The sequence below is a fragment of the Oculina patagonica genome, chromosome 9, assembly GCF_052425735.1.
Source record: "Oculina patagonica isolate OP01 chromosome 9, crgOcupat, whole genome shotgun sequence".
Lineage (NCBI taxonomy): Eukaryota > Metazoa > Cnidaria > Anthozoa > Scleractinia > Oculinidae > Oculina > Oculina patagonica.
Window position 1 is genome coordinate 8,330,328 of NC_135766.1, and position 11,268 is coordinate 8,341,595.

Here is an 11,268-nt window from a genome sequence, read left to right on the forward strand (position 1 = left end):
AAACCGAATTTGCCGCGCTCAGAAGGCGCGCTGGGGGTGCTGGGTACATCTTCGTACCCAGTTCTATTCGACCAAAAATCCGGAAAATTCGAGTGGCGAATAGAACGATGGAACAGAATTTTTTCGACTTTTCCGGATGACTTCATGATCACAGAATGCAAAACAAACTTTCCATATGGTAGTCCGTCTAATATGGAATTTTTTACGGTGCATTTAAGTAATGCACTGTGGCGGGTTTGCTGCACATATAACTAATATTTTTGTAAATAAAAAAAGCACAACAGGGATCTTTCAAAAGGCAGACAAGAAACGAAAACGTTGCCAAACAAAAAGTTTAGTAAGCAATACAATGGTGTAGCCTGCACGTGCGTCATAACTACCGGTATTTGTATATTCAGAGCTGTCAAGTTGATTTGCTGGGCGGTCAGCATGTGAGCATGTGCAAACCCACTGACCAGTGTAACGCCGTCTCTGCACGATAACTTTACATCGTCGGTCTGAGTGTAAAATGGTAGTTTAAAAAAAAAAAAATAATAACCGGAAAAAAGAACAACCTCGCAAGGAAGACCCAAATTTTCGAAAACAATTTCCGGGAAATTTCAGTTCCATTTGATTTTGCTCCTGGAATTTCCGGGATTTTCGTTTTTTGTGTGTGTGTATTTAAATATTCATATTTTTATGTCTTTTAATTTCATATTCAATACTACTGTTAAATACACTTAAGGAAGTTACTAACTTACAAAAACAAACACAACGGATACGAGAAATCTTTTACGTTGGGATAAGGCTTAACTTTTTCTTAAATTGCATGCAGTAAGTAAATTGATACAAAATGGACACTCTGTAATACGAAGACAATACACACGTCAAGGAAACATACAAACATTCGAAAACAACAAATCGCCAGTTGATGACGGCTTAACGGCAGAATTTTACAAAGCTCTTTGGAATAGTAGGCAATCGCAGAGGTCAGGGTTCGAGTCCCGGCAAGCCTGATCTTTTCAGGTTTATTTTCACAACTGCTTAAGTTGTGTTCATAACTGCGAGGATCTTCTCTTCATTTTATTCTTCATCCGCAGTTCAAATATATTCATTATTTTCAGTAGGCACTCTGTTGGTGAATAGCCGGTTTGACCATTTTCATAATAAACTGATCAATAAGTAATTTAAACACTTTAAGGCAGCCCACCACATCGAGTATTTTAAAATAATCAAGAAGTTAACTTTTTTGCGCTTAAGCGCGCGCTTGCACCAGACACAACTAGACAAATCTCATTGGCTGTTTTTTGCACGCGCGCCTTTCCCTTTGTTATGTCATAAAAGATTGTTATTCAGTCGCAAAACAAATCTGTTTGCTTTAGACGTGATTTTGCAAAGAGAGCAAATAACTTATTAAACTGCTCAAAATGGGTATCGCTTGGAGTTCTAACAAAGAAAAGAGAAAGGAGAAAAAGGAACTTAAAAGGTTTGACCGTTATTTCGTTGTCTTTATTTTTGATTTATGAAATCAACGAAAATAACAGACACGCCAAGCGCGTAAGGAATAATAATAATAATAATAATAATAATAATAATAATAATAATAATAATAATAATAATAATAATAAAAGCTTTTAACTTTTTCTAAGTCACTAAAAAGTGTTGAGCCACACGACCCCCAGACTATCATACCGTACATTACAGACGGTAAAATTACTTTAAAATAAAAGTCTACTCTCGCAGGAATTGGCAAAAAATCTGACTAGGCCATCCCAATAAAATGTTTCGTTTCCCATCGCCCGACCGACCCCTTTTATTTCGAAAAGTAAAAATAAAAAATCCAGATTCACCGATTAAAGAAGCAAGTACATAAAGACTAGAAGTCCTAGAATAGGACTGGAAATCTAATGAACCTAGGGCCCTTTTATTTTCGAGCTAAGGTCCTGCCGGCTAAGAGAAGCGAAAAGGTCTATAGGGACGAGAATGGTTCGCGTTCGAGCCAATCTTGAGTCCTTGCTTGAGTCCAGTGTGCGCCGCTACGCCGGCTCAGATCCGCTGAACGAGGAGTTGACGGACTCTAGGCACGAGCACACAGCGGTCAAACGCAAAAATTGACGAAAAAAGCTTACGGAAAATTTAAGGGATGGCCCATTATTTTTTTTGGAGGGGGGGGATGAAAAATATTGAAAAACTGAAATTGTTTGCAGGGCCTGAAAAGACAAAATAAATTGTTTGCAAACACGATATGTATAACAAAAAAAGTAAGAATTTCGAAAAAAAAAAGTTTGCAGAGGTGCATAAACTAAGAGTAAAATTTTTCATCCCCCCCCCCCTCCAAGAAAATAATTGTCCGTCCCTAAGACTTTGTATGGAAAATTTTGGCGACAATTACACATGATAGTCCATGAGCCAGGACCTCAAAAATCTATTTCCGTAGCACCCCCAACCGAACAAAGTTTCATTGGTACCAAATCAAAGCTCAGGGCCTAGTGTTTTATATTCAACTTGTTTCCAGCTGTAGAAATGGAGCTTAACGAAGAAAATGAGGTGTTTGTAACAGGGGGTGGGTGGGGATAAATTTGAAACATTAGATCGGTGTTATATAACAATGCTGATATCTATAACATCGTTATACACCAATATTCATTAAACTTGGATGAGTTAAATAATCGATCATACTCTATAATATGAGATGCTATTTAATGAATTAGTGGACGCCAAAGAGGCCGTTGCTAAGGCCTATTTAATGAAACAACGTCACTTCAGATTCTGAGTTTCAAAATGAAAGTTAAATGGCTGCGTTTTTAATAAAAACCGTATTAGCGCAATAAAGGTTTAAAATAGGAAGCAATGTACAAACTAAACTACTCTAACTAGTGAAGAATTTCGGAATTAGCAAGTATTTTCTTGCATTTTGAGGTATTTAATACCTTAGCAACCATTTGTTTACATGCAAACCTTTGTGTACAGTATGCACACTGTCAAGCACACTGCACGGTTATATACAGCAAGTACAGCGGTTATGAAATAAATGGAGTGAAATATATTGTGCTAGAATTAAAATTATTAATGTGGTCGTTTTTGTACCAGTTATGTCATTATGGCAAAGATTGCTAGGCAAGGTTATTGAAAACGTTGTTCTTTATTACAATACGAATGGTGAGTATACTGTACTTTACGAATAGCTGGTATATCAACTTCACAAACCCATCTCAGTTTTGTGTTCATATATGTTCCTAAACTCATTGAAATTCCACTAAACCTGAAGAAATAAGGAAACTGTTAAAAATATGGAGAAACCGCTAACACATTCCTATTCAAACAAAACGACAGTTTCATTTTACAGAAATAATGGTAAATACAAAATGCTATTGATAATGCCTCCAATGGATCTAATCATTCTTTTACACTCAAAATGTAATAATAATAATGATAATAATACATGTAACAGTAATAATAATAATAATAATAATAATAATAATAATAATAATAACAATAACAATAACAATAAAAATGATAACAATAATTATAAAACACATTTAAACAAGATTACTGCATCATTTTTAAGAAAAAACTAGTACTACTATCAATGCAGGTCCTGAAAAGAAAAAGATCTAACAATATGTATAAAGAATCACAATATTTGAAAAATACTACATAAAAAAGAAAATTTCAAACTTTCCAATGGAGCCGCAAATTCTAAAAAAATGTGTTTTTCTACACATATTAGTTCTAGGTATTAATTAATTGAAAGTCAGTATCTTTGGGATCGCTCTTATCCCCGTCTATGTCCTCCTTGCTTGACCAGTTGGTGCAACTACTGTCCTCGCAAAGACATGCATCTCTGCAAAGCATACCACTTCTTGTCCAGGATTAGCGCCGACTCCGGCACTGTACCTTGCAGCCACAACAAACCAGCTCCATCATCGCCTCAGGTGCTAGAGCTTGGTCTGTCTGATCAATATTCAGTTCGTGGTCCTTTTATATATCATCCGTTACCAACTGAATTATGGGCTGTCGGGTTTGCCTTCAAAGCATTTCTCCAAATATAAGCCTGTTAGGTTGCTGTATATGTTTCTTGAGGGCAGACATTCAGTGGCGGGAGGTGGTGCGACTGTAATTCTTCATTTTGCAGAATAAGTGGTATCTAACTTGATTAACATCTTTCCCTGCCTTTCCTTACAAAAAGCACACACGTTCTTCAACATCTGCTGCATGTTCGTCCCTCACATGTACATTATTGTGGCCAAGGGGAAGAACTAGTTCTCGTAGTTTGTTATTTCCTTAACTAGCTTAAAAGCTTTCATTTTCCGTTTGCCGAAGAAGGCACTAACCGAATCGCAGCCAGTCAGTGCGTGAAGGCCTGGAAACACTTTGCATACTATTTCCGCTAACTGATTGCAAACACTGGAAATGTCCACGATTCGAGAATGATTCTGAGTCCTACTTACGATGGCAATTCTTGCTGGGCTGTTTGTTTGATGATGGCTTGCCAGCACTTTTACGTCTACATCAGAAGAGTAAATACTCAATTGTCGATGACCATTGTGAATGCATCCAGAACGTGCAAAAACATCCCAGTTCTTCCTGCTCGGTATAAAGCTCTGGGACTGCCGTTGACAACACACGACCATCGCTTCCCATTAGTCTTGTACACAAGGAGCCATCTGTGACGTACACAACACGTCCTTCTAGCTTGTGAAAATACGAATGTCGTGCTCATTCAAAAGCAAGGAAATGAAGCAGGCAAGTCTTCCCAGTGCTCAGAAATGTCTTCCAACGTTGCTGTGAGCTACTAATCTCCACAGTCTGTCCATCCCGACTGCGCGATTTTGCATGGGCTCATTGGTCACTTCCTCGTGTGTTGCTGGTTAAGAGGAGAGTCTCACTTTTTTTCTATCAACTCTTGTCGCGTGGTCTTTATTTGTGCTTTATTTGTGCATATTTGTGATATCCTCCCTTAGGACCTTCGCTCTAACATCCTTCCATTATTCTAAACACTTCATCTTTCCTGATTTGCACAGGTTTAAAATGACTTCTATATGACGTATTGTTAAAGACGCACATATTGCCATTAACATTTCTAACGCATTTCTACATTTCTAGGCATTTACCTCACTGAGTTTGGTTAACTACCATTGACGGATGGAGCACGCTTCTTTGAGGAATATTTAGTTCAGTCATTATTGTGTACAACAGTAGAGCCACTGTGCAGCAGGCAATATGGTTCAAGACGCTACATTGTACATGCAAAATATTCAAAGCTTATAAACAACAGCAAAGGCACTCGAAACCCTCAAAACGAAACACACAGTCAAGGAAATGATATTCGAACATTGTGCAAATGGCATGTACTATTGATGCCGCCAAAAATTGTGTTATCTTATTCAAATATAATTAGCAATAATCTCATTAGATAATTACATAATAACAGTATTGATAATTAGTATACGTACCAACCACAGAAACCACAGATACAGAATAATGTAAAAAAGGGAACTTTTGCAATCGAAATTCTCTGTTTATAATATGCAATATATCATTTTACTATACTCGACAGTCACCCATGAAAAATGAGTTTTAAAGATCATGCTCTCGTTTTACTTTTTTAATCGTGCGATTGGTTACAAAATCAGCGAATTGGCTGATTTTGGTGATGTTCTCAGAAAACCCAAGTAACAGCCACATAAGAACCAAGTTACTGGCATCGTATATAAAGTTGAATGCAAATCGTGTCCTTTTGTATACATTGGTGAAAGTCAACTATCCTGGAACTCTCGAGGGGCAAAGCACTAACCTGGCACTCGAGGCAATAACGAGTCTAAAAAGAATAAAATAATCTTTCAAGTGGAGTAATTACAAGGTTAAAAGTCAAGTTAGAAATCAAGTCTGCCATAAAACAGCACTCAGAGACCACTGGACATGACATTCATCCAAACTTTGTAGAAATACTGGAACGAGGCGTTTGCAGCTGAAACAAAAGCTTATTTTAAAAATCTTTGCATTCCACTGTAAACACCAAAACTGTAAATAATGAACGCTAGCCTTAATCCCTAAAGCGTATTTGCGACTAATATAATTGTATCCCTTAAGGACCGTCAGAAGTTTTAAACTTTTCAATTTATTCTTTTAGTAATTTCATTCTGAGGAAGGCAACAGAAACGTTGCCGAAAATTTAATTTTAACATTTTAAAGGTAAGATACAACCATATTTTTAATTTTTATTATGACCACTGATCACCCAAACAGCAGTAATTTTTGAAATACTGCTATATTTGAGCTCATCTTACTACTTTTACGTCCCAGCTGTTCAAAAGTCTACATGTAAACAAATGGTTGCTAAGGTACTAAATGTCTCAAAATGCAAGGAAATATTTGCTAACTGAGGGATATTTAACTCGGAAAGAAGTTAAGTTTGTACATTTCTTCCAATTATAGCTTTCATTGCGCTATAGCAACTTTTATTAAAAGCGTGACCATTTAACTTCCATTCTGAAACTCAGGATTTAAAGTCTCGTTGTTTTATTATATAGGCCTTAGCAACCGTCTCTTTGGTAACAGTTAATAAATTACATAGCATCTTATATTAAAGAGTATGATCCATTGTTTAATCCCTCCATGTTTAGTAAAGTTTGGTGTAATGAGGTGGGAGATATGGGCCTTGTTATAATATACCGACCTGAATGTTCTAAAGTTATCCCCACCCACACCCTGATAAAAACCTCTCGTTTTTTCCTTTAAGCTCCATTTTCGCGGCTGGAAACAAGTTGACTATAAAACACTAGGCCCTTAGCTTTAATTTGGTACCAAGGAAACTTTGTTCGGTTGGGGGTGCTACGAAATTGCTTTTCCAGCCACTTTTTGCGAATTGGCTCATGGACTATGAACTGCGCGCGCGCGCTGCGTTTGACCGCTTTGTGGGGCACGGGCAGGGCACGAGTGGTGCACGAGATTGCAGTCGAGCGCGCTTGCATCAGATGCAACTAACAAATTCTCATTGGCTGTTTTATGCACGCGCATCTTTCCCTTTGTTATGTCATAAAGGAAAGTTTTTCAGTCGCAAAACAAATCCGTTTGATTCAGACGTGTTTTTGCAAAGAGAAAAAAAACTTATTTAACTGCTCAAAATGGGTACCGCTTGGAGTTCTTACAAAGAAAAGAGAACGGAGAAAAAGGAACTTAAAAGGTTTGACCGTTATTTCGTTGTTTTTGTTTGCGATTTACGAAATCAACGAAATTAACCGACGCGCCAAGCAACATAAGAAAGAAAATCTAAACTAATAAGAAAAGTTAACAATCAGAACTCGTTCTCCTGTCGAATGCGACGGACAAACAACGTTCAGTAATCACCCCCTGCTCTTATCTATTCAATGCGCGTTTTTGGTGGTAAATGTCGCATTTCAGAAAATTGATTTTTTGATCCGCTGCGTAGCACTCAAACAACGACGAAAATAGTGAAACCTTTATTTGGAGAGTGCCGTTGAGTCACTGCAAGAAAAGTCGGACGATTCGGGGATAGCCCATTCATCAGTGTTTGTCGATGTTTCAAATGCAATAGGTTTTGTGAGTTTGACTGAGACATTTACAAATACCGCGGAAGGGGTTATAGTGTTTGTAGATGTCTTAACAACACGTTTTGTCTTTGCAATTGAGACATTTACAAATACTGATAAAAAGGTTATATCTCCAAAACGTCTGACTGTTTGTGTTTTTACAGTATTTCAAAGGCATTCCCAATATACCTTTCACTTTTTTTTATCATACTACGTGCGTATTTACTTGCAACATGTGCGTATAGCCGTCGAATCTGCTCGTTGAAATGCTTCTTTGTTTTTGAGCTAAAAAAAATTTCCAACGGGCAAATGCGACGGCTACACGCTAGACTACTGGTAGTCTGCCTTTTCTCTAAGGTCTCTTAGGGTCGGAGCGCGCGGTTATATCAAGAACGACATCAGGAACGCGAGCAAACTGGTTGAACTGGCGGGTGGATGAGAAGGGGCTTGGGGCGAGACGCGCACACTTGTCTCGCACCAATCCTTCCTCGCGCGTTTTAAACCCTCCCTAGCCTCGCACTCCCTTACTAAATTTCGAGAGAAAAACAGACTGCAAGCAGTCTAGCTACACGCGTATGTTGCAAATAAATCCAGCGCCGCGCCGCCCTTTAATTTTTTCCCGCCTCAAGTGCGCCGCTTATTCGAGGGCGACGCTTATTTCAAATTTGGCCAACAAAAAGAATCTAATCTTTTACAGTTATTGAAAATAGTATCGTTTGGTTGTCCGTATTCGTCTTTTGCTGAAGAGAGAAGTGGCGGTACGGTGTCTTGGCAAAGTTCGCGGCCTTCACAAGATTTACAGAACTAAGTATTGTAAGAATATTGGATAGAAAAACTTATGGTCGCGCGGTAAAACAATCTCTTTGAACTGAAAAACATCGAAAATGTAATTAGCGTTGCTTTGTAGTGCTGTTTCTAGTTAAACGGAATTCCTCGAATAAGCGTCGCATCGGGTCTACGTCGCTTATTCGGGGGCGGCGCTTATTAACTTTTTTTGGCCCCAATGCGGGGCTTATTCGAGGGCGGCCCTTATTTGGGGGCAGCGCCTAGAGTAAATACGGTAGTTTTGATCATGAAATGTGAGTCCGCTTTCGAGTCCAGTGCCGTATCCATGGCTGTAAGCGACTAGGAGTATATTTTTTCTATTCCTGGATGAGATACTAATCTATTGTAGGGTTACCCTCTAGCGTTAAATTTGGCAGTTCCTATTTATACACCTAGTGTGTGTGAAGAGATACACTGTAAGAGTAAAGTCAGTCCTTACCACAAACCATTCTAGTTCCCAGAGCCGCTTGTCCCTCGTAGCCACCTGAGCCTTGGACTCAAGGAACAAGTGACTCTTCGGACACTTGATTTAATTGGCTAGATCTTATTTTCTTATTTAAATCAATCGTTTCAAAATCTTCTACAAAAAGGGATTTCAAAACAGTTGATGCGATTAGTTTCCTTAATTGGCAAGATTTAAATTCTCTTTGTTAAAAAATCCAGCAAATCAAATCACGTGTCTCCAGAGCCCGTTGTTTCTCGTGCCCCGGGTGGAGTCAGCCGTGTAACTCAAACACAATGACCCTCATTCTCGTACCCAGAGCCCTTTCCGTTTCCCTTAGCCGGCTTGGCACGAGAAAATGGTGGGCTCTGGGGACATAGGATTTTTGAATTAATTCGAATATTTTTGATTGGCTGTTTGTAACAAAGAATTCCAAAACGGAGGTCGAAAACGTACGTAACGACTCTCTCATACATTCTTTTGAAACGTCATGACTGCAGGTATACATGAAGACCGGAAGTCCTAGAATCTAGGACTGGAAATCCTGTGTCCCCAGAGCCCTTCGTTTTCTCGTGCCAAGGCTCAGCCGGTTAAGAGAAACGAAAGGGCTATGGGGACGAGAATGAATCACCCTAGCCCAGGGCTCTAACTCGGTCTACTCGATCCGGAATAAGCTAAGCTGATTGATTAGTTAGGTATTGAGCCTGTCGTACTGCTAAACAAAATTACTTCTAACCGAACACTAGATTACTGGTAGCACCCCCATGAACTAGAAAAAGTTGGAAGTTTAAATTTTGGGCCCCATTTCCATGAGCCAGCTGCGTTCCCAAGGCACCCTATCTCTTATCGTTTAATATAGTTCTTGGTAGATTATAATAGAAAAGATGCTTTAAATAAAAGAAAAAAGATTTATTAACATGCCGTTTGTCATTTCCTATAGGAAGCAGAGGCTTCGCAGTTCCTTGCTAAACTCCGAGAGGGAAAAGTTGTTAAAGATGAAAGCTCAAATGGAGCAACAAATCCAAGCTCTCGAGGAACAGATTATCATTGAAAAACATGCACTGATTGACAGAAGCAACAGGCTTCAGCAGCTGGTCAAGTCTTTAAGCTCTCCTGAAATCAACAAACTGGCAGAGCAAAGATCAACCTCGTTTCCAGGGAACGAGTCTGAACAAAGTGAGGCACCAGACCTCCCGCAATCAAATGACTTTGAATCACAGAGATTGATGCGTGAAGCCTGTCAGTTTGCACAGTTTTTGAGGGAGCATCCGCTGGAGAAATGGACAGTGGGTTCGCTTCCAAACCTAACTTACCTGTAAATTAAAGCTAGGGAGCTAAGAACTGAATAATATTTACTTTAGAGAGTGTTGTTTTACTTTAAAGAGAACTCAATCCACGGCATATCAGAAGTGGACTTTGTAGAAGGATTTTGTGAATAGAGTTACATGTAAATTTGTTGAGAATATGTTTATATAAAGTCGGTATTATCCACGGCATATAAGAATCTTTCAGGCTGTTTTCATTCTCAAACCCAGTTTATTAAACACCCCACCCCACCCCCACTCCCCATAAATTGCCAGCCTTTCATCACTGTTAACAATTCGTGCATTCAGTTTGTTTCACTTAGACAGGAAGATCCTCTGGTTCTGCGCAGGGAAGGGGGGCTGCTTACAACCTTGATTTGGCGCAAAATGGCATGACGTCAAGGCATACCACACGCAAACACACAACTAAATTCCAGACCTTTGCATACATATTTCGTTGGCTCATGTAAGAGGAGAGATCTTATGACTTGTCTGGAGTGGCCATCCCTGCCAAAAGTGATGTCTGAAATTCAAGCCGAAACCTCTTATTGGTTGTTACATTTATGTTTTTGTTCACGAAAGTGACAACCAAAAGAGCTTTTTTCACTTGAATCTCATACGTTACTCATAAAAATATGAATATTTAAATACAAAAAAAAAAACGAAAATCCCGGAAATTCCAGGAGCTAAATCAAATGGAACTAGGCCCCCGCCGTCGAAAGTCTCACTCTTTCCCAGCAAATCAACTTGACAGCTCTGAATATACAAATACCGGTAGTTATGACGCACGTGCAGGCTACACCATTGTATTGCTTACTAAAATTTTTGTTTGGCAACGTTTTCGTTTCTTGTCTGCCTTTTGAAAGATCCCTGTTGTGCTTTTTTTTTTTTTGCAAAAATATTAGTTATATGTGCAGCAAACCCGCCACAGTGCATTACTTAAATGCACCGTAAAAAATTCCATATTAGACGGACTACCACTATATGGAAAGTTTGTTTTGCATTCTGTGAATTCATCCGGAAAAGTCGAAAAAATTATGTTCCATCGTTCTATTCGCCACTCGAATTTTCCGGTTTTTTGGTCGAATAGAACTGGGTACGGAAAATGTACCCAGCACCCCCAGCGCGCCTTCTGAGCGCGGCAAATTCGGTTTTCGCGCATATT

At 38.9% G+C, this 11,268-nt stretch overlaps 1 protein-coding gene across 2 annotated transcripts; it reads left to right on the top strand.

Annotated features, from left to right (window-relative positions):
• The first annotated feature begins 1,343 nt into the window (after window positions 1-1,343).
• LOC144666619 (uncharacterized) lies at window positions 1,344-10,297 on the top strand. 2 transcript variants are annotated; one of them, XM_078528018.1, is made up of 2 exons: window positions 1,344-1,465; window positions 9,740-10,297. In XM_078528018.1, exons 1-2 carry the CDS (start codon window positions 1,407-1,409, stop codon window positions 10,116-10,118), a joined length of 438 nt encoding a protein of 145 aa, XP_078384144.1. In that variant the 5' UTR covers window positions 1,344-1,406; the 3' UTR covers window positions 10,119-10,297. The 2 variants fall into 2 exon arrangements, with proteins under 2 accessions (XP_078384144.1, XP_078384143.1); XM_078528017.1 differs by lacking the exon at window positions 1,344-1,465 and adding an exon at window positions 7,028-7,165.
• Window positions 10,298-11,268: the final 971 nt, after the last annotated feature.

Excerpts from the sequence above, each read along its gene's own strand:
- LOC144666619 (XM_078528018.1), top strand. The coding sequence starts at position 1,407 with ATGGGTATCGCTTGGAGTTCTAACAAAGAAAAGAGAAAGGAGAAAAAG. Across the intron at positions 1,466-9,739 it reads GAGAAAAAGGAACTTAAAAG|GAAGCAGAGGCTTCGCAGTT; the intron begins GTTTGACCGTTA and ends CATTTCCTATAG.